A 22683-nucleotide genomic window follows, 5' to 3' on the forward strand; every position below is an offset into this window, starting at 1 on the left:
TGCTTCCCCCCGCCGCCCGCCACCCACCTGCCTCTCTGCCTGCTTGTGATCTCTGTCAAATAAATAAATAAAATCTTAAAAAAATAAAAAGAAAACCCTAGACTGTGAGAACCAAAAGAGAAGAGGAATCTACTAATGAACCTCAATTTTTATCAAAATTAAAGATTCTTGGGAAACAAATTTATGGAATTACACTGAAGAGCTCCTTAAGCTGCTCGCAGTAGCACCTTGTAGACAACGGAGCACAACGGCCCCGAGCAAGTCCACTCCAAATGCTGGGTCTGATTCCACAGACACCTTCTCCCGTCTGGTCCTAGCGGGAGGGGGCGCAGGCCTTCTGTTTTACACAGCAGTGCTGTTTCAATATACTACTTCTCTATGTTATGAAAACACAGTCTTTTAAAGACTCTTTAAAGTTCAAGTTGAGTTTCAAGTAATCACTTTGCAGCAGCTCTAGGAGAATGATTGTTCCTCCTGATTAAAAGTGCCTATTTAAAAAAAAAAAAAAAAGTAGTAAAATGGAAAATATGCCTTAGAGAATTGTATTCCTCAAGGCCGCCCGCTGCTTGCTTCCAGGCTTTTGTTAAAGGACAGAATGTGTTGAATTCTCCTAAATTGGCAGGGGATCAAGCACAACACTACATAATGAGGTAGCCGAAAACGGAGTTTTTCCTATAAACACAAAGAACAAGGGAGTAAGTGCAGGTAATTCTCATCCCCCTAAACAGGAAACATGATAAAGAGAGCTACGTATAGTCATGTTTATACCAAGTTCACAGGTTTAACTGGAAAAAATGTAACTCAAGCTTCTAACGTTCACTTTATTCGTAATTGATGAGGAGGAAAAATAAAAACAAGGTATTTTCAAATCTATGATTTTTGTGGAAATGCTAAAAATAAAGATCTAATAAATGTAATTTGCTGACCAGAAAGAAGGATGAGCCTGCATCTGCTTGGGATCCGAACGATCTGGAGTGGCCGTGTGTCAGCACGGGTCACGTGAATGGCCGGATCCGAACGAAGCCACGTGTGCACTGACTGCGCGGGCTGCCTCCCCGCTCTGGCTCGTGACTTCTCTAACACAGATCACACTGACGGAAGCATTTACAGCAGCTTCGCTGGGCCATGACGACATCAATATCGAACTCTATAATTAGCCTAAATTTCAGCTGAGCAGCAATTTTAAAGTATTGGTTTTTATCTCAAAAAAGAAAAAGCGAAGGTGACAGTGTTCTGCCACAGGCCATGATGCAAGGCTGTTTTATTTGCAGATATGTGATGTGATGAGGAAGGGGGGGAGTTTAAAGACCCAATCAGATCAGTTAGAGAACTTCGGGGACAGAAGGGAACGCGAACACACTCTCCTCAATTGCGCACACTTACACCAAGGAACAGAGTCGTAACCGAGCTCCTTAGGTGTCACGTAAACACAGGGACGGCCCTGGGACAAAGCTGAGATAGATAGAGTTAGGATTCAAAATAGAATCGCTTCCGAAAAATACACAAGTTTTAAATGTTTTACCAGTTGGCTTGCCAAAAAAAAAATCGCAGAATTCTCTATTTCCATAGTATTGACTTGACCACCAGCAGGCAGCAAAGCCTCAACCTGATTTCATGTTCTTCTTCCATATGGGCAAGTGGGTTACCCCTCACCAGCATACCACACATCTCTATCATTCCTGAACCGGCTAGAAGGAGTACTTCAGGCGTTATTAGCAAGCGAGCAAAATACCTTCTCCAACACTCTAAGACACAATCCCTTCTCCCTCGCTGATTTCAGATGTGGTAAGAAAAGTAGTATAAATGACGCTTCAGATCTTTAAAAGGAAAAAGTGCTTCTCTGTCAAACACGAATACTTAGTACTCCTGCTCTTATGACCTTCATAAATTCTTAAATTTCCTCTGGCTAATGGACAAAGAAAACCAAACACCTTTCAGCTTACATCTGGGTAACTTGTGAAGGACATGTTTGGGGGTTTAAGTTATACCACAAAAGATTATTTTACGACTAAAAATACTTGTACACCTAGGGACGCCTGGGTGGCTCAGGTGGTTGAGCAGCTGCCTTCGGCTCAGGTCATGATCCCAGCGCCCTGGGATCGAGTCCCATATTGGGCTCTTTGCTCGGCAGGGAGCCTGCTTCTCCCTCTGCCTCTGCCTGCCTCTCTGTCTGCCTGTGCTCACTCGCTCTCTCCCCCTCTATCTCTGACAAATAAATAAATAAAATCTTTAAAAAAAAAATACTTGTACACCTAAAAACTAAGTGGGAGTCTCAAAGGCTGAACAGTGAAATGATAATGGTTTCTGCTCACATGTGAGGTGGGGAAAGAGGCTGCATCTACTGGGCCTGAGAGACTGTTCCCTGTCCGAGGGCGGGAGGCGCTGCACCCATCACAGAGATGTGAGGATCCAAGCAGTATGTTCTGGAAAAGGCTTGGAACCACATGTACAAAACAATAACTAAAACCCAACACTAAGTGTGATAAACGGCATTACGATTGCTGAGGATAGGGTCCCCAAATCCTACAGAACCATATGGACACCAAAGACATCTGCATCCATATGTCAGGCACTTTACATTTTTTTTTTTTCTTCTGTACTAGGTTCTTACCCTACAACATGAGGCCAGCCCATCTGTGCACAAAGTTCCAGGGAAATGAGTCGCTCATGGAGAGGACTTCTCAATCCAGTGATAAACATCATTTTGACAACAAGAGTACTGTACCACAGTGGCCAACCATTTACTGGCTGCCTGGTGTGTGCCAAGCACTGGGATTAGCAGATGGCCAAGAGAGGGTCGCTGCCCACAAGGAGTTGACCATCTAGAGGGAGGGCAGCATGAAAGCTCTCCAGAAATCCCAACAGAATTTTTGGCTGGGGTGCTAGAAGCATTTGCTGATTAAACCCAGGACAGCTTTTCTGTAATAATCAGGAGTCTCCTCTCTCCTTGGCTCCCAAAGGCTCCCCAACTTTGTGAGGGGCAGCCACAGAACAAGGCAGTCTTACCCTTCCCCCTAACCAGGTGCTTAAGGGGGTTCCAGCGCCTTTTTTTTTTTTTTTTTTTTTCTTTTTAAAGATTTTATTTATTTATTTGACAGAGAGAAATCACAAGTAGATGGAGAGGCAGGCAGAGAGAGAGAGGGAAGCAGGCTCCCCGCTGAGCAGAGAGCCTGATGCGGGACTCGATCCCAGGACCCTGAGATCATGACCTGAGCCGAAGGCAGCGGCTTAACCCACTGAGCCACCCAGGCGCCCTCCAGCGCCTTTTAAATCCATGCCAAGTGCCACCTCATTCTTTCCCCAGATAATCAGATGTCTTTACCTGACCACAAGAGACTCTCTGGAATCAAGCAGGCCAGCAAGAAGGCAATACTGCAGTATTTTCAGCACTCCTTGGAAAACTTTTTGGTTGGGTACAGTGAAGCAGGAATGCACCAAATGGAACTCCAACGGACCGAGGCAGCTAAAGAATGTCTCCAAAAAACCCAATTACTACCACAAGTAATGAGGCACCATGGCAAAGACAGCCCTATCTCTACCAGGTCAGTGTAAGGATGTGCTTCCTGTATGTTGCCTAGGGAACCCCACCCTCCACTTATAAATTATAAAAATGGCACCGTCAAAGCATTGTTGAAGTGGTGACGTAACCAGACCGTTCAGTACAAAGAATATACCATCCATAATTGCCCAAATACTCTTTTTTGGTTGTTGCAGTCTGAGCAAAGCCTACTGTTAGCTATCAATGCCTCACAGCAATGAAATAAAGAACTGATGAAATAAGCAATGAATTAAAAAATTTCTTAGGCCAAATCTTTATAGCCTACCAACTATACCAGTTGGTGAACACTGTTCTTAATCTCACTAAAGAAATGGAAACACCAAGTAAGATTTCCTACCAACTACAACTCTATGAATATTTACACCCAACGTGAGTCTAACTCAGTAGTATAAACTGAAGGGCCATGGGCTCAAGAATTTATCTGAAGCACCAGAAGACAGTAATATATGTAGTCTTGCTACAATTGAAAAAGTAAACATATAGAAACACACTTACCAAGTTACATAACACACACACACATTCTCCCCCTCTCACGCTTCTCCCTCTCCCAGGATACAAGCACTCTCACACACTCACAAAAATAAATCCCAAACAAACCACTTCATCTTAAATTAAACACTTACCTCTTCAAAAAATCTATATTTGGATGCATTAAACAAACAAACGAACAAACAAACAAGCCTACCTTAGACAGCAGCCTAGGAGAGATCCTTTAAATATTCACTGACTCTAACCTGAGACAACTTTCCTTCTGTTGGAGGGATAATGAAAATACATTGCACTTCCCCCAAAGGTATTTTATTTAAAATTTTAAGATCTATCCTCAACTGCCAATTCCAACCTATGCCTGGTACAAGTGCCTTGTGAAAAAGAAGTATTAAAAAATTTGTCAAGAAAAGATGTTTCAAGGCATAAGTGGAATGTTAAACCTGCATGAAATGAGTTAAAATTTATTTCACAATACCGAAGTCACGGTCATTTACAAAAAAAGGTCATAATTAATTTTCGAACATAATAAAATTAAATATATTCCTACAATTCAATGTAGTATTTTAATATATATATTATATATAGGAAAATAACAGTTTGGCACTTAGCAGCTACTGTTGGTGATAGCATCCCATATTATGTGGCAAATTTATTTTAAAAAACATTACCTAATTTCTGCAGCTACTGTGTCAATGAATTGCATAAAAAACTTAAAAAAGAACTGTTTTTATAAAATGAATTGACCAAGTCATGCAGGCACTGAAAGTATTGCAACAGGGACTCATTCACTCCTAAACAATGAACTGTCTCCTTGGAGAGGCCTGGCGTAGACTGGGAAGAATTTTAAGCTTCAGAAATTAAAGAAAGAGAGTTGCTGACTGTCACGGCTTCCATAGGACATCAGTCACTGCTTTAACGTACCCCAGCTGCAACTTCTGAAGGCCAAGGTTCTGTTCTGTACAGGATATGCTACCAAAGAAAATTCACTTTTTCAGCAATTTGTTTCCCCTAAAAAATGAATCTCTAATTGGAAAAAGAAGTTTGCTTTCTCTGCTGTGGTCGCGTGGCTTGTTTTGATAAAAAGATACCCCAGGCATCACTGGGAAGGTGTGCAGACTACAGCTGACTGGTACACAATACAAAGAAAAAAAGGTCAGCTTTGCTTTATACACTGGATTTGACTGTGTTACAGGAACGTGTGGCAAATCTGGCCTAGTGCCTCTGATACAGAAGATAAACACCGCATGCCTTCTTCTACTAGGATCTCCTGCCACACACAACACTCTTTAGAACCCCCACAGGCAAGGCTTCTCCCGGCAACTTTTATAGCATTGTACTGACTCCTAGTAGGTGTAAGAAAAAAAAATCTGCAGAGAGGGGGTAACCCTTTTTTCTATTCATGGTGCTGGGGGAGGGGAACATAAGCCATGTTTCATATGCATGTTGTTAACAGCATACAAGCATTCCATCTAGGAAGTTTCCAGAAGAAACTCCTATTCTCAAATTTGTAACCAAAGGATACATTTATACATGTATTAATTATTAAGACAAAATACTGCTTCTTACAGCCATTTACCAAGAGGCGGGAAAAAGCTGCAGGAAACAATTAGAAATGAAGAGCTCTGTATTAAATTGATTAGAAATCTGATATTGCATAAAATTCAAATTATGATGTCATCAAGCACTTTGAAGTCTCTGATTGCACACTAAGGTGGCATAATTTGAATGGAAAACAAAGTATCTTATAAAATAAGTGCTACTAACAACAGACTTCTTCCCCCAACGGGAAGTGGGGTGACATGGGAGTGGGGGGGGCAGGGAGTGGAGGAAGAGATAATTCGCTCTACTATGAACAGAATGAAATTAAGTTGAGGTAGTTTATTCTACCAGCCAAACTTTACTTATAACATAATTTGTCTAAAACTCTTGCTAGTAAACGGCACTGAGAAAATTCTGCTATAAAGACTAGATTCTTACGCAGGTGTGCGTTCTAAGACAAGTTTTCAATCCTAAACAGTAGTAAACAAGACTTTGTGTGCTTTCGGACAGATTGGTTTTTGATCCCTATATATTTTGTCCGGACAGTTTTTGTAGTCACAGCAGACCTTTATGATGTGTCTGACTTATGTCTTTCTTCTAGAAAATCTCCTACTCTGCTTAATAACCTCGTGTTTATAAAATGGTTCTGATTATTTGCAGGGAGGAACAGCACTGCATGAATCCTTCACAAACTCCAGGAGAACTACCCCAGAAATTATGGCATGATGTATCTGAATTAATACAGAAGTTAGCAACTTCTCTTAAATTCACATGAGGGCTGCAACCTGACTCATGGATTTACTGAAACTTTAGATGACTAAGATAGAATGTCGTAAACGAGAAATTTTATCTTAGTTTCAATTCATGATAATATAGTTTAAAAAAGAGTCTTCGGACACAGTACTAGTAGTAAATGGACACTAACCGGCATACAGTCCAATCTAACATTTTAGGCACAAACCTTGATCGGTCAGGCAGGGTTAGGCATGACATTTCCTTCCAAGTGCAGTAGGAAAGCAATCTTGGTATGTTTGGATATGTTGATTTGCATATATGGATTTTTGTTTGTTTACCAAAGCCAGGTACTCGAACACAGCAGTCACTCAGATATGAGTTCCCTTCAGGGAAAATGCACCTTAGGATTTTAACTTCAATATTTTACATGATATCGATTCCCACTTCCCTTCTCCCTTTGACGGTGACTAGCCTCCGTCTGTCTGTAGACACATCTAAGTGGAGGACAGGATTCCTCCAAGGGAGCTTTTTCCACAGTTACGGGTTCTCCCCACCGAGAGCGGAACCTCAGGCTTCTAAGCATGACAGTAAAACCACCAGAGTTACCATACAAAGCCCGGCACACAGAGCAAGTTTCGGCTGCCACCTCTGTTCCCCTCGCAGAAAGCTGTGTCACGGTGCACTTGGTTGGGAGCTTTGCCTCTGCTCCGGCCCCTTCTTCAAGGTGAATGGACACGGATACGGAACAAGCCTTGCTGGAGCTGCAGGCGGAAAAGCTTGCAATTTGCAATGCGTAAGGCTGCGCACCCGGTGCGGCGAAGGTCAGACGGAAGGAGTGGCTTCGTGTGGTGCCAGGTCCCTGTGCTTCTTTTAAACTCACGCACGTAGTCGTAATTGGTACCTAGACCACGAGAAGCAGCAGAGGTGACACAATGTGACTTGGAGTCACTGGGAAACACATCCAGCAACATTACCACGAGGGTCTTACCTGTATCGAGGTCTCCGATAACGTAAATACTGGCTCCTATGGGTACAGCTCCATACACAAAAGAGGAGCTGGCGGGGATGCACAAGTTCTGGTCGTTAAGATAGATCCATCTGCAAGCGAACACACGGGCAAAACCAAGGACGTCAAGAGGACGACCGCAAGGTCTAGGAAGCTGACAAAACTCGGTGAGCCAACAGTACTAGGCACCGTGCCAGTTCAGCTCAACCCAGGTAACTGCTGAGTTCCTTCCTGCCACTCTGGATACTAGTCTGGCCTGTGCTAGAATGTCACCTGTACTGAAACATAAAGAGCAAGCACTTTTCAACCTGCTTCTTTTGCTCAGCACCATGTTCCTGGGATTCAACTACACAGTTGCTTGCATCGTTAATCTGTTTCTTTTTAAGTGGTATTCCATGACACGGAGAGACTAGAATTTGTTTATCTGCACACCTGCCCATGTTCATCTGGGGAATTGCCAGTGTCTGGTTATGGTGAATAAAGCTGTTGTGGGCACTGGAGAGTGAATCGTCTTGGTGGATATCATGTCACGGAAGTGACTGGTTATATGGTTTAACGTATATTCCACCGGATAATAAAATGCTGCACTGTTTTCCAAAGGGCTGTGCCATTCTGCCTTCCGATTAGCAGCATCTGGGAATTCCAACCGCTTGGCATCACCTCCTGCTCTCACTCCTGACGGTGTTTCTGACTGTGGCCGTGTTAGTGGTGTGGGCTGAGAAGAGGGAGGCCGGCGGACTCCGTGTGCGCTCCCTGGCCATGACTCCGTGTGTGCTCCCTGGCCATGACTCCGTGTGTGCTCCCTGGCCACTGCATCTGTCTTCTTTTGTGAAATGTCTGCTCAAAGAGTTGCTCATTTTTCAAATTGGGGTTTTGTCTTCCCACTGAACTGTAAGATTCTTTGTCTTTTTTATACAAGTCCTTTGTTAGATACATATATCATGAATACTTTCCTCAGCTTATCAATTATCTTTTCATTTTCTTAGTGGAGCCTTCCAAAGAACAGTTTTTAATTTTGACAAGTTCCATTTTTTGTTGCTGTTGTTTTGTTTTTTAAACAGTTCTTGCTTTCTGTGTCCTTCTAGGAAATCCCTGCCTATCCCAAGGTTGCAAAGGTTTTCCTCCCTATACTTTTTACTGGAGATTTCACAGTTTCGGCTTTTATGTTCAGGTCTTACAATGCATTTCAAGTTGCATTTTGGGTATGGTGTAAGGCAGAAGTTCACTGGTCCTCCACACAGATATCTAGTCACTCTAGCATCATTTGCTGAAGAGATGTTTTTTCCCTCACTAAATTGCCTTGGCACTTCTGCTGAAAATCAATTTAATAAGCCCAAAAAGGATCCAGGGCTCCACAAAGAGGTGGCTGATTCCCCCGCTGAGAGAGAAAACACGAGAGGCGTCTGAAGCATCTTATGCTGCCAGACAGGAAGTGCTTACAGAAGGGTTAGGGACACGGAGCTAATAGGAAGGTGTTCCCAATGGCCAAAGTTGGAACAACTGAGCAACAAAATAAATAATGAGAGTACTGGATTTAAAACTCACAGAATAAAATAAATATTCCTGAGTCTATACTGATACGAGTAAGTAACTGAATACATCAAAAAAATAAACAGGGAGAAGGGACAGGTCTTTTCTTTAGAGAATTCCAGTTAACAAATGCAGACAGAATGAGGGAGATAGACTAGCATCAGGAAACCACCACAGTTATAGGGACTGCAGCGTGGGTCCACCGACGGGTGCTTAATTGTTGAGAAGAAATGGTGCATATTCTCAATGATCGCTTCCAGGATTTTTGTAAAGTAAAAGGAAAGAACGGCAATGCTATATGTTATGGTGGCAGAACCCGAGAGACCCCACCTTAACCAGGTAATCAACGTTAGTGTCACCAGTACTAAGACATGGAGACAGCACGTCCTCCTCAACGGCGTGCATCACCTCGGTGGTGTTCCTGCCAAAAATGCCCAACCTCAGCCTGATCATGAGAAATCGTCAGACAAATCCAAATGAAGAGATACATACACCCATTATCTTCAAGAATATCGTGGTCATGAAAGGCAGGGAAAGACCAAGGGAACATCACAGGTTAAAAAAGACTAAAGAGGGGCGCCTGGGTGGCTCAATGGGTTAAGCCTCTGCCTTCGGCTCAGGTCATGATCTCAAGGTCCTGGGATCGAGCCCCGCATCAGGCTCTCTGCTCAGCAAAGATCTGCTTCCTCCTCCTTCACCTCCTCCGCCTGCCTCTCTGCCTACTTGTGATCTCTCTGTCAAATAAATAAAGAAATAAAATCTTAAAAAAAAAAAAAAGTAGTCTTGTATAAAAAAGACAGTGTGTTTTGGGATCCCGCAAGGCATTTCAGAGCAAAGGGAAAAGAGAGCTGAGTGGACGAGCTGGTGTAATTGGAGTAAAGACTAGGGGCACTTGGGTGGCTCAGTCGTTAAGTGTCTGCCTTTGGCTCAGGTCATGATCCCAGAGTCCTGGAATCGAGCCCCGCATCAGGGAGTCTGCCTCACCCTCTCCCTTCTGCTGTGTTCTCTCTCTCGCTGTGTCTCTCTCTGTCAAATAAATAAATCTTTAAAAAATAAAAAGACTATAGTTTACTTATTAATATTGTACCAACATAAATACCTTGGTTTTGATGTTGGCACTATGGTTACATAAGATGTTAACACAAAGAAAAGTTGGGTGAATGGCTTAATCGGGATTTTATTTTTGCAACTTTTAAGTGTAAAAGTGTAAAATTAAAAGTGTAAAATTAAGTGTAAAATTATTCCAAAATTAAAGTGGTTTTTGTTTAAAAAAACAACCTTAACAACCGTAGATTCTGCTTTGTGATTAATGTTCACTTAAGGTAACTGGACCGGGCGCCTGGGTGGCTCAGTGGGTTAAGCCGCTGCCTTCGGCTCAGGTCATGATCTCAGGGTCCTGGGATCGAGGCCTGCATCGGGCTCTCTGCTCAGCAGGGAGCCTGCTTCCTCCTCTCTCTCTGCCTGCTTGTGATCTCTCTCTGTCAAATAAATAAATAAAATCTTTAAAAAAAAAAAAAAAAGGTAACTGGACCAATTTCCTTTTAACAGCTAACAACACAGCTGGGGTATAGCAGCCATCTCAGACTCTGGAATGTATCTAAATCCTCCAGAACTACCAGTGTCCAGGTCTACACTCGGTATTGGAGCAGACAGCATGTGGGCGTTAGTTATTCCTGTATCTCTAACTCTGCCATCAAGTGTCCAAGAAGCCAGCGGCTTAGACCCGAATCAACTGGCTGTTAAATATAAATGTGAAACTCTCTTATTAAGCACAGTACTTTGATTTCAAAGAACTCTTGCCAGATTGTTATAAAGTAGCAACTTCCATATTTTGAATTCTAAGAAACATGGAAGCAAAATGATTCGAGATCACATAACAACTCAGAACACAGCTAAGGTACAGCTTCCATATTTGAAACACCTTCACTCAACTTCTGAGTCACATTCCATCTGAATGCTGACTGGTATCCAGCAGTTTGCTGGAACTGGGAATACAGTTTGGCCGCTGGTGTCAAAATGACTCTAAGAAATAGGGGAAGGGAAACATTCCAGAACTATCACTGAAAAATGAAAATAGGGACTTGAAGAGGCCTTTGAAAGAAAATGTTTGAAAATATCAAACTGTAACTGGCTTATTCACATTTTATGTCCTCAGGGCTAAACACAAATATCTAAACCTTGACATTTAAATTCTTCCCAGGTTCTGAATCAAACAAAGCTGATGAGAGTGTCCCACGCCTTGTCTGCTGCTGAACCCTACACCCAGGCCCAACCCCTGTGCAGAGGCACACAGCTCTTCTAGGCAAATACATGATGGGGCCATGCGTATGCTCATCAGAGTTACTGCCACTTCTAAATGAGCATCTACAACTAGACTGTTTACTGAAAGGCGTATCAGAATACAACAATATTTTGGCATAATTTTGTAGAGTTGAGAATCTCACATTATTCTTCCCCGGAATAATTAAACAATGCTCAAGAAATCAGTCTATGTAGATGATCTACCAAATTTGTTCCAAAGCAGATCAATGACTCAGAGTTCCTGAGTTCCAGAAAAACAATCCTAGATGATCTATTTCATATGACGCTGAAGCTTTGAATGAAATGAAACTAACACAAAAAACTGAATTGCAGCATGTCTTTAGCTGCAGGTTTTTTTTTTTTTTTTTTAAACAGGTATAAAAGGCCTATGGTTTTGCCTTCTTTTTCTGCCATCTATCACCTCGTTGACCTTGGACAATTTAGCTAACCATCATCTGTGAAGTGGGGAGGCCAAACACCACCACTAACATCCAAGGACTTGCAGGGATGGAAGGAAGCGGCCACTGTATATTACATCACATAGCACCCAGCACCTAGGGGACGTCACTAAGTGGCAGTCGCTTTTGTAATGGAGGAAGCAATAGTATGCCTTTAGTTACAATGTTTTCAAACAGAGACTTCTCAGGACTTGAGACTACCAGGATGAGTCCTCTGGTCACTTAGAATTAGCAAGGAAGGAGACTTCAGACTATAGCCTGGCTTGGAGCAGTGAGTTTCAGCAAGAGCAGTGTAGGAGGGAAAGACAGGCAAGGAGAGATGGCACAGGGCGGGGGGCAATCAGCTGGAGAGGAGAAGTAAAGACAGAGGGAGCTTTGCTGAGGTTTCTGTTTCTGGCGGGGGAGAAAGAAGCCCTCCCTTAACAAGCAGATCACCCTGCGAGGAACTCTGGATAAGAGTTCCAGCTACAAACTCTGGGTGAGATACAAAAGACAAGTGCCTGAGGCCTCTGGAGACTGAGCAAAAGCAGGCAGATTTGAGAAAGAAAGGAAAACTAGAACCAGCAACCCAGGAGGAGGAGTTTCTGGATCTTTGGTAGCTTTGGCCAAAGGCGGCATGACTCTGGCAGCTCCAGGGGGCAGAGACCCCATGAGAAGACCTGCCATCTTTGTAGCCGCTAGAATCAGAGCAGCCAGAATCTCCAGAGCGTATGGAAGTCTCAGAAAGACGAGAGGTAGAGAAGGATGCCCAATTTTACATGCATGTGCTGGTCTCAGGTCTTGGACGGACCCTGAACCATGAGTGCTTGTAACTGAGACTGGCTTACAGAACCGGAGACAGGCTTGAGCTGCCGTGCGCTGCAAGCCTGACAGCCTGCCAGGAGCCGAGCCAGGGGCATGGCCTGCTAGAACTCTCAGTGCAACACAAGCATGGGAAGAGACTTCGGGTCCCCGACAACGCGCCATTCACAATGTTCGGGTGCAACCCCGAATTACTCAACAAAAGAAAAGCCAGAAAAATGAGAACCGATTCTCGAGGTAACAAACCATACACAGACGCCAGCTCCAAGATAACTGAATGCCGGGAGATCCATCAGCTGGGGACCTGAATGTGGCCACTACAACTATGTTCAAAAAAGAAAGGGAAACATGCTTATAATGAAAAGATGAAGGTTTCAGTAAAGAAATGAAGAGATCTAAAATTCTACCTGAAGAAGCTGGCAAACAGAGGGCAGGATAAACCCAAAGAAGGTAAAAGAAGGAAATAATATAGACAAGAGCAGAAACCAATGAAACAGAAAACACAATGGAGAAAATGAACCGCCTTGAAAAGGTAAATGCAGTGGTGGGCTTTGCCAGTAGAGGGCGCTGGAGGGACTACGAGGCTGGCAGCACAAAGGGCTTCTTTGCCAGGGTTGGTGTGCTTTCCTCCTTCCCAAGGGCTGCTGTCTGCAGTGTGCTGGGGACCCAGAGGGGCCTGCCCTCAGCAAGGTCTTCTGCCACCCAACAGGCAGCGTCCTGAACCCAGTCGCCACACCATATCCTTGCAGGGCAGGGAGGTCTCTTCCCAGTTTGCCCCTTCTTAGGGTATTGCCCTCAGCCCTAAAAGGTAGTAGTAGCTGCACTTCCTACAGTAGCTATTTCTGCACTCATTGTTAACCACCTCTTCCTAGTAAATAATTTTGTGAATTCCATTTTCTCTGTTCAGATTACCGGTGTGGTTTCTGTCTCTTGACTGGGCCGTGACTGAAACAGATGTGGTCAGGAGCAGGTTCAGCTCCCCATGACTTGCAAAGGTGTCTGTAGTACTTGTAGCACTCCTAACCGTCAATCCAAACACCACATTGTCAATGGAGTAGACCAACATGATGCTTTCATGGGACACCAAGGTGATCAAGATCTTCCTGGACTAAAATATGGAAACAGCAGAAGTGATACAGCCCTGAAGCCAGACAGTGCAGGGGGCCTGTTGGCCCTGACAGGCAAAAGCAAACTGCTTCTAATGGCCCCTGCAAACTGGTACAAAGAAAAAGCACCAGGGGTCAAAAGCTGTGGACCAAGGCCAGAGTCTGTGTTGCATAAAGATACAATATTTGCAGAAAGACACTACATTCAGGACTAAATCTGTGATCAGTGTAACCACTGAATTATGTTTATGAAAGCACATGGACATTTTCCAAAATCCATCTGACTTTTCTACTTTTTCTAAATGACTTAAGTGGGGATATGAAAGGTAGCTCCATTCCTGCATTTTTCAAGTTCTTGATGGTGGCACTAATTTCTATAAATTCCTCAAGGATGTAGAACTGCTTTTGGTTTTCTGTCTTGGTAGGAAAGTTACAGACACTTCCATACCTCTCCTACCATAATGCCCACACCCCTCCACCCCGCAGGCCAGAGAATCAACATGGGGATTCTGCCCATTGTCAAGCATGTCTGCTCAATTACACATTCAGGGACCACAAGATGAAACTGGCAGGTCCTGATTTCAGCAGTCACCATGACTGTTCTAGAGAAACAAAAGCGGGCCATCCAGGCTGAGCATGTGCATGGAGGCAATCAGACACAGGACGGATTAAGAAAGGAGCTGGAGTGCAGGACATGGAGGGAAGAGACTAGGAAAGACTGAACATTTCTCTTAACCTCAGACAATGGAGGACCCCAGCAGCGGGCTACATACTGTTAGCTTTGTTTGGTGAGCAAAGGGGAAATACCAAGAATTCAGAAGGAGAACGAAATGACCAAAGTCAGCTTAATCTTTCAAAAACACAAACAGACCAAATGCACAGGAAAACTAGTTAGAAGGCTAATGCCATTGCACACACAAGGAAGTGAACACGGTAGGGCAGGAGCAGAGAAACGAGGGTGAGTGATCTGGAAAATATTCCAGAGTCTACAAAAGACGACAAGACTTGGCAACCGGTAAGATGTGAAGGATGAGAGAGAATCAGGATAAGCCTCACTGAGTACGGGTAACTGCGAGGATGCTGGTATTAGAAGAGCAGGGACACTGGGAATCGAAACAGAGCTGCCCGTCATTCTGGATAATATTATTAAGTTGTTACTATGACGTGATAGAATTTATGGCAATTTCTTTGCTTTCCTTCAGTTTTGCTTTTCATTAGAAACACAGAAAATAAGGTATGGCATTTTTCCAGGAAAGTTTTAACCTAAAAATAGGGAACAAAGGCAGGAAAGACAAGAGATTACTTAAAAACAATAAATGGTCTCCAATCTAATACAGATTGGTCCTCTGGCAACAGTTTCCACAATACGCAAACATACTTGGAAACATCTGCTCTTTTGAAAAACAAACTACTGCTATATGTTATTTTCTTCCTATAGATTTTTACAGGGAAGCCTGTATTTCTAATGCAATGTAGAGTGGTGGCTGAAAAGGTGGCCTCTGGGCCAGTGTGCCCAAGTTCAAATTCTAGCTCTGCTACTTGTGTGTCTATCTGTGTGTCTCTGAACACATTATTTCACCTCTCTGTGTTTTGTTTTAAAAAAGGACTAAAAAGAGCACATAGGGACTGAGAGGGTTATTTTGAAGACTGAATGGCTTACAAATGAGTTAATACAAGGCACTTAGAGTTATGTATGCCTCTAGAGTCACTCATACAAGTAAGAACCCTATAAGTTATATTGATGAAATAAATTAAGCTTTCCTCATTCTATTATTTAAAAACTAATGTGGGTGGGCTCCTGGTTGGCTCCGTTGGTAGAACATGAGACTCTTGATCTCAGGGCTGCGAGAGCTTACCTTAAAAAAGTAACACTGGACAGCTCAGAAACAAGGAGACTACTGATCCATGAATTTATTTGGAAGTGCTTTTAAATATCAAGGAAGGAGGCATATTCTTATGTCTAATACTTATGAACTGAAAGCAAGTACTACACCTACGTTTAAGCTTATTAACTATTAATATAAAACAACCTGACAGAAATAGAAAAGTTCTAGCAATTGATAGCAGACCAAGGGCAAACTGAGAAACTCTGCAGCCAGATTTAAGTCCTATCAACAAACAGGGACAGGGACGGGGGAGACATACGTGGCCTTGATTGCCCCACCAAACAAGTGGCAGTCTCTAGCTCACACTGCCCAAGCAGTAACTCATTATGAAGAAGGCACAGGTCCGTATTTTATCGGAGACCAAACACACTGACCACTGCTTATAAATGAAGTTGAGCAGACAGTCTCGAGAGTCACTTGGGCAGGAATTAACAAGCTACTTTGCACCTTGGATGGTGACCCCCACAATAATCCACGAAGAGAAATGGATAAAAGTCTGAAATGCTGCCCCACTCCCACCATAGCAGACATTCTCTAAACTGTTCTCATACTTTGTCTAATAAATTCTCCTACGGGGGTCTACCTCTGCAATTGAGAGAAAGGATATGCAAATATCCTCACTTTGAAATACACTAAAAGTTAGGTAACATTTGTATGTATCTCTAAAGTCTCGGTAGCTGCTCATTGTTTGTTCCAATCTAAAATAGTATGAAATTAGGGGCGCCTGGGTGGCTCAGTGGGTTAAGCCGCTGCCTTCGGCTCAGGTCATGATCTCAGGGTCCTGGGATCGAGTCCCGCATCGGGCTCTCTGCTCAGCAGGGAGCCTGCTTCCTCCTTTCTCTGCCTGCCTCTCTGCTTACTTGTAATTTCTCTCTGTCAAATAAATAAATAAAATCTTTAAAAAAAAAATAAAATAAAATAAAATAGTATGAAATTAAACGTTGCCTTATGGCACCCCCTTCTGGTAACAGGACTGAACTACTGTAACAAGATGAATTTTCACATGACCATTTCCCTCTATGATTTAGATAGTGCAGTTTAGTGGTTACCATAATAAAATGTGTGGGAGGAGAGGAGGGAAGGAGGTTGGGAGAAGCGCGCCTAGTCTACCAGACCAGTACAGCAACGTGAAACAGATGTTTTGAGACTCTGTGACACCACACTTCATTCACCGACTCAGCCTTCCATTGGGCATCTAACACAGGCCAGCTACGATGCTGAAGTTAAGATCCATGGACAGCTGAGCCCAACCTTGCCCTCAAGAATCTTATGGTTAGGGCGCCTGGGTGTCTCAGTTGGTTGAGTCTGCCTTCAGTTCAGTTCATGATCCCAGGGTCCTGGGATGGAGTTCTGCGTCAAGCTCCCTGCTTAGCGGGAAGTCTGCTTCTCCCTCTGGCCCTCCCCTCTGTGCATGATCTCTCACGATCTCTCTCTCTCTCAAATAAATAAATAAAATCTTACAAAAAAAAAAAAAAAAAGAATCTCATGGTTAACAATTACAATGCAAGAGACATGACCTGAATGTTATGGGATCACAGATGGAGGAGCCTAAACCGGACTGGGAGGTATGAGGAGGCTTTTTTTAGGCAGTGATAATTACACACAGTTTTGGAAGAGACTGTATTAACTGGATAAATATTGAAAGGGGATTTTAGGTAAAAGGAATAGTATAAAAGCACAGAGCTGAGATAATCAATAACATGTTTTAGGGAGAAAATTTTGCTCACTGTGACTAAAGTGAAGCGTCTGTGTTGACTACAGCAGAAAGAATAGAGAGAGGCCATATCACAGAAGGCCACACTCTAGGTTAAGGAGTTTAAATTTTCTCCTAAAAGCCATTGGGAGCTAATGAATGATTTTAAACAACCAAACAATCAAGGTCTGATATAGATTTCAGAAACACCATTCTACGGTTTTAAGCTACGAATACTTCTGAAGTCTCTGATAAAATCTCTAGTAAGCACTAGGCATATGTCCCAAATAAACAAGATAATTCAGTCAAGTAGCTTGAAAACAAAACAAAACAAATTGAAGACATGACTCTGAAGGCAGAAAGGAAAAGTTCCACAAGTTATGTGAAACCATTCAAACTCACCGTTTAAACTCGTCATGGTAGAACTCGGACTTGCAAGTGACCATCTCATTCGACCCCTGCATGTCCTCACGACTTCTGACACCCCCAAACACATACAGCTCCATGGCCACGCCACAGGCCACAGCTCCAAATCTGAAAGGCCACACACAGCGTATCAGCTACTGGATTTACAACTCATGGCCCAATTCCCTAGCTCCTCTTCTGCTTGTTTTAACTCTGCAGTGTTCAGGGTTCCATGAATAGGTGGGTCTTCCTTTTCCAGAAATGGGTTTTTCATGTACTTTTATAGAAACCAAATGCCAAGACAAGTGAAAGGTTCATTTGAAACAAGAAACAGGGCACCTACATGGTCCATGCCCGCATTCTCGTACCTTCTCTCCTTCAGTGGACAGATAGCAGTCCACTGCTGGGTCCTTGGGTCGTAGCATTCCACAGATTCAAAGAGTTTTCCATACGACCCTCCACCCATGGCATAGATTTTCTTTTTCATAGCTGCGTAGCAGCCGATCTGGAAGGAGAAAGCGAGAGGTGAGGAGGCAACACTTACTACTCACGTTAGACAAGTACCCACTTGAGTCTAGAGAGCACCACAGGGTGTGTGGGAAAGGATTTGATTTCTAATAGTAGAACTATGGTATTTTCCAATACTAGGAAGACAGGATTTTAAAAGCAAGTGGAGGAAGCTGTACACGTAGTGTTTGTTAACTCCATCCGATGTGACTGTGCTCAGTGAGATATGTAAATGACCCGAATTTTTAAAGGAACTTTCCAGTCTCTCCATTCTTCCACAACTCTTTGAAGATTCCAAGATTGAGATTCTGTCGAGCAACATGTCATTCAGTTCCTGCTCCAAATGAGTTCAGCATAGAGAGTGGGAGCACAGCACCCAAGGTGTAAATACGCACAAGACTGGAAGCTTCGGTGTGAAGAAGAGCCCTTCCCTCCCAGCCCAGAAAACGGGAATAAGGCAGCCCGTGCTCTGAACGGCTAATGGAAGCCATGTTTTCGCTCTACTCTGGATGCAGTGGCCGTGCTTACCTGCAGGCTGTCCCTCCTCAGGCCTGCCTGATCATTAAGACAAGAGGGTTGGCAGACCTGGCTGCTTCCTAGGTTAGCGTGCTCATGAAGCATGTGTCAAGCACAGGAGGGGGCACAGCGGTGCATCGCAGAGCCCCCGTCAGGGCGAGCTCTCACACGCACTCCGTCTCCTGTCTGGGTGTAGCGCTGATGGCAATGAAGGCAAGCCACCAAAAGTGACAGAAGTCTGTGACCTTCCCTCTTCCAACACTATCGATTGTAGTGAAAGGTGGATGTGGGAAAGGAAAAAAGGCTAACTTTAAAACCCAATCTGTAATCACAAGAATGGTTCTCACCTTTCTAACCATGGTCAGGTCAGGTTGCTTCGTCCAGGTTTTAGAATAAATGTCGTAACACTCCATGGAAATTAGCTCTTTCTCCCCATCCTCTCCCCCTAAAATGTACAGCATTCCGTCTATCTCCACAATACCAAAATTATGTCGTGGCTGAAAAGACATCAAAGATCTCTTTATATAAAAAGCCGAACACCAGACTGAAAGCAGATATCCACACATTTAATAAAAACTACAGATACCATCACATTCCAGACTCTCAGCAAAGAGGTGTGATGCTCAAAACCATCTCTCTCAGACATGTACGATTTTCCGAGCAGCTCACCTTTCTATCATGAGACAGAACCCAATCTAGGAGTTATTCAAAACAAGGGAATTACATGCGTGATAAATTCACTGGTGGAGTCACCATTTTGTACTCACCATCGCTCACACCAAGAACTATTACCTTCTGGTTCAATAAAACTGTGTTTAGCAATGGGCTAAAGTGCTTCCAAGTTGCTGTGTGAAAGACAAGGAAGAACCCTAGCAAGAGCTCTGCCTTAGAGCCTGGGAGAGGCACGGGGAAGCCGGGCTCCTGCTACGGCCAACTAGAATGACAGAAGCCTAAGGGGAGATTTGTCAACAAATACTTGCTTAGTGTCCTGCTGTCCCCTCTGTGCCCAGTGCTGCTCTAGTACTAAAGACGGAGCCCTCAGCAGCCAGACAAAATCCCCAGCCATCAAGGAGTTTGTGTGAACAATTAAAAAAAATCCAGTATTTGAGAAGGTATCACGTGATACAAAGAGAAAGTACATGGGCGGAGACAGAAGAGCTGAGGGGCAGGAGGGAAGGCCTCCCTGGAAAGTGCCACATGGACAAACACCAGTGGAAGCAGAGAACAAGCCACAAGGGTATCTGGCAAAGGTTCCAAAGCAAGAGTGTGTGTAGGTTTGAGGAAACACGAGGAGGTCTGATGGACCAAAGGAAGACACCAAGAGAGAAGCTGGGATGGTGGGCACTAGGACAGTGAGCACAGGGTGTGGCAGGGTCACCGTCTCTCTCCTTACATACACACAGATGCAAAATAAATGAAAGTGCTCAAGGGAAGACAGACACTCTACCGAACAGATGAAAAAGAACGTTTTACCTCATTCATTGGTGGCAATGCCGTCCAAGTGTTCGCATCTGGATCGTATTTTTCTCCTGAACTCAGGGTCTGCTTATTTTCATCTTGGCCTCCAAATACGAACAAGAATCCCTCTGTAAAAATCAAATGAGACACACGAGAAAGTTGAAACTTCAGTCTTCAATTCCCATCTCCTGCTGAGTATAAATGGCACAGCTGTAGAGACAGTATCTGGAGGTAACTTCTCTAATGACAACAGTAGATTTGAGGTTTTCATCACAATTCACTCGATCCTTGGTGAGCGAGGCTAATTCACATCTGTGGCTCACTTTGGCCATTTCACCTCACTCAGCATCTGAGTGGATTCCCACTACCCTATAGCGTGCAGCCCAGACTGGCACCACCTACACAGACACCAAGCAGCTCTATCTATCCTCATCCGCCTGTGATTCCCAGACAACCTTTCATCCACAGGCCACATCTGCTCGTTCAAGACCCAGGAGCACTCCGACCGGGGGCACCCGTGCAGTTCGTGTTCAATACAGGATCTAAGAGTCACTGTTGAACTTCCTATTTCAGGTAATGGTGGATTAGGTTATTCATACCAACTCTTGTGCAAAACAGCTAAACTGCTGGACAAAATTTTTTTGTTTTATTTTGTCCTTTTGGACAAAACATTTTTGAAATAAAATAATCTTAAAAGAGAAAAAGGCAACAGGGCAATATGGCAAAGCTGAAAGGAAAAGGGGGATCTGGAGAGGTCACCACCCACGGAAACCATTTTGCTTTGAGGGCATTCACCAATCTGGGAAATTTCCAAACTTTCTTATAATGGCTTTGAGGGCATGAAGGGACAAAAATCAAAACCCCAGGCCCACAGGAACTATGGCTTCTGGCAGGGGAGCCTCTCCAAAGTTTAACCAGAACCAGAAACCAGATTTAAATCTCCTCACTTGTCTAGGAGATCTCAAGGTTTGGGTTTGATTTACAGCAATTCAATTCCAATTGTGCAGTGCTTATAGGCAACTGGAAGAAACAAATGTAAAACTTGTATGGAAGAAAATATCCTTATCTAATCTTTAGATTCTAATATTCTAAAATTTTAAAGCATCAAATTATTCCTACAATTAATTCTTACTAAAATGATCACCACCCAACCAAAGATAGTCGGACACAGAAACTAGACTCCGTGAAGAACTGACAATAGAAATTAGTCTTACAGAGACTTTAAATTTCACATATTGGACTCTCCAGAAAGATGATAAAATGACAATGCCTACTATGTTTAAAAATGGAATGACAAATTTTTTACGAAGATTTTATTTATTTATCTGAGTGTGAGAGAAAACGAGCGAGTGAGCGAGCTTGAGTGTGGAAGAGGGTCCAAGGGAGATGGAGAAGCAGGCTTCTCACTGAGCAGGAAGCCCAAGGTGGAGCTCAATCCCAGGCCCCTGGGATCATGACCTGAGCCAAAGGCAGACACTTAACCAACTGAGCCACCCAGGTGCCTCCTGAAGGACAAAGTTTAAGAGAACTCTTAGAAAAAGGGGACTGTAGAAGAGACACAGCAGATCTGCAAAAGATTTAAAGAGAATCTCTAGGAATAAAATAAGAAAATAAAAACATAGGGGCGCCTGGGTGGCTCAGTGGGTTAAAGCCTCTGCCTTCGGCTCAGGTCATGATCTCAGGGTCCTGGGATTGAGCCCCGCATTGGGCTCTCTGCTCAGCGGGGAGCCTGCTTCCTCTTCTCTCTCTGCCTGCCTCTCTGCCTACTTGTGATATGTCTGTCAAATAAATAAATTAAATCTTTAAAAATAAATAAATAAATGAATAATAAAAACATAAAATTTGAAAAGATTAACAGATGGGTTTAATGGCAGATCTGTCACAGTTAAAGAGAGAACTCATTAAGCGGAGGGTAAATCAAAAGAAATCATAAAGAGGGCAACACACAGAGAGGCAAAAACATGGAAAACAAAACAAAGCAGAGGTAGGAGGCTAAGGACAGAGCAAAAAGGTGTAGCCATGTTTAATCGGACTTCCAAAAAAAGCAGGGGAAAGAGGACAATGGAACAGAGGCAATACCTGAAGATGTAAAAATGAGTTAAGAATTTTCCAGATCTGAGGAAAGACCAAGCCACAGAGTCAAGATGCCCTAAAATTCTATATCCAGTACAAGCATCCTTTAAGAATGAAGGCAAAACAATGACATTGTTAGACAAAGAAATCAATGTTTGCTCCCAGTAGACCCACAACAAAGGAAATTCAAAAGAATGGACCTCAGGGGCACCTGGGTGGCTCAGTGGGTTAAAGCCTCTGCCTTCGGCTCAGGTCATGATCCCAGGGTCCTGGGATTGAGCCCCGCATCATCGGGCTCTCTGCTCAGCAGGGAGCCTGCTTCCTCCTCTCTCTCTGCCTGCCTCTCTGCCTACTTGTGATCTCTGTCAAATAAATAAATAAAATCTTTAAAAAAAAAAAAAAAAGGATGGACCTCAGAGAAGGCAAATAATCCTAGATGGAAGGTCTGAGGAGTAAGAAGGAAAAACAAAGAAAGTGGTGAATATGTGGATAAATCTACACACTTTCCCTCTCTCTCCGTGTGTGTGTGTGTGTGTGTGTGTGTGTGTTCAAAACAGATGAATCGAACTCATTTATATGTAGATACTTATTCATAAACAGTCATATATTTTAATACTGCAA

The 22683-nt window shown here is 43.4% G+C and overlaps 1 protein-coding gene across 3 annotated transcripts in view; it reads right to left on the reverse strand.

Moving 5' to 3' along the window:
* Positions 1–4165: 4165 nt before the first annotated feature.
* GAN (gigaxonin) overlaps positions 4166–22683 on the reverse strand; it is a 50439-nt gene continuing 31921 nt past the window's right edge. For all 3 annotated transcript variants that reach the window (XM_059150872.1, XM_059150875.1, XM_059150874.1), the window contains 6 exons: positions 20005–20117; positions 18879–19028; positions 17877–18013; positions 17506–17637; positions 7311–7420; positions 4166–7223 (listed from right to left, as the gene is read on the reverse strand). In XM_059150872.1, coding sequence (XP_059006855.1) covers positions 7042–7223; positions 7311–7420; positions 17506–17637; positions 17877–18013; positions 18879–19028; positions 20005–20117 — 824 coding nt within the window. In that variant the 3' untranslated portion in view covers positions 4166–7041. The remainder of the gene's footprint in view (positions 7224–7310; positions 7421–17505; positions 17638–17876; positions 18014–18878; positions 19029–20004; positions 20118–22683) is intronic.

This window comes from Mustela lutreola, chromosome 16 (assembly GCF_030435805.1).
Source record: "Mustela lutreola isolate mMusLut2 chromosome 16, mMusLut2.pri, whole genome shotgun sequence".
NCBI lineage: Eukaryota > Metazoa > Chordata > Mammalia > Carnivora > Mustelidae > Mustela > Mustela lutreola.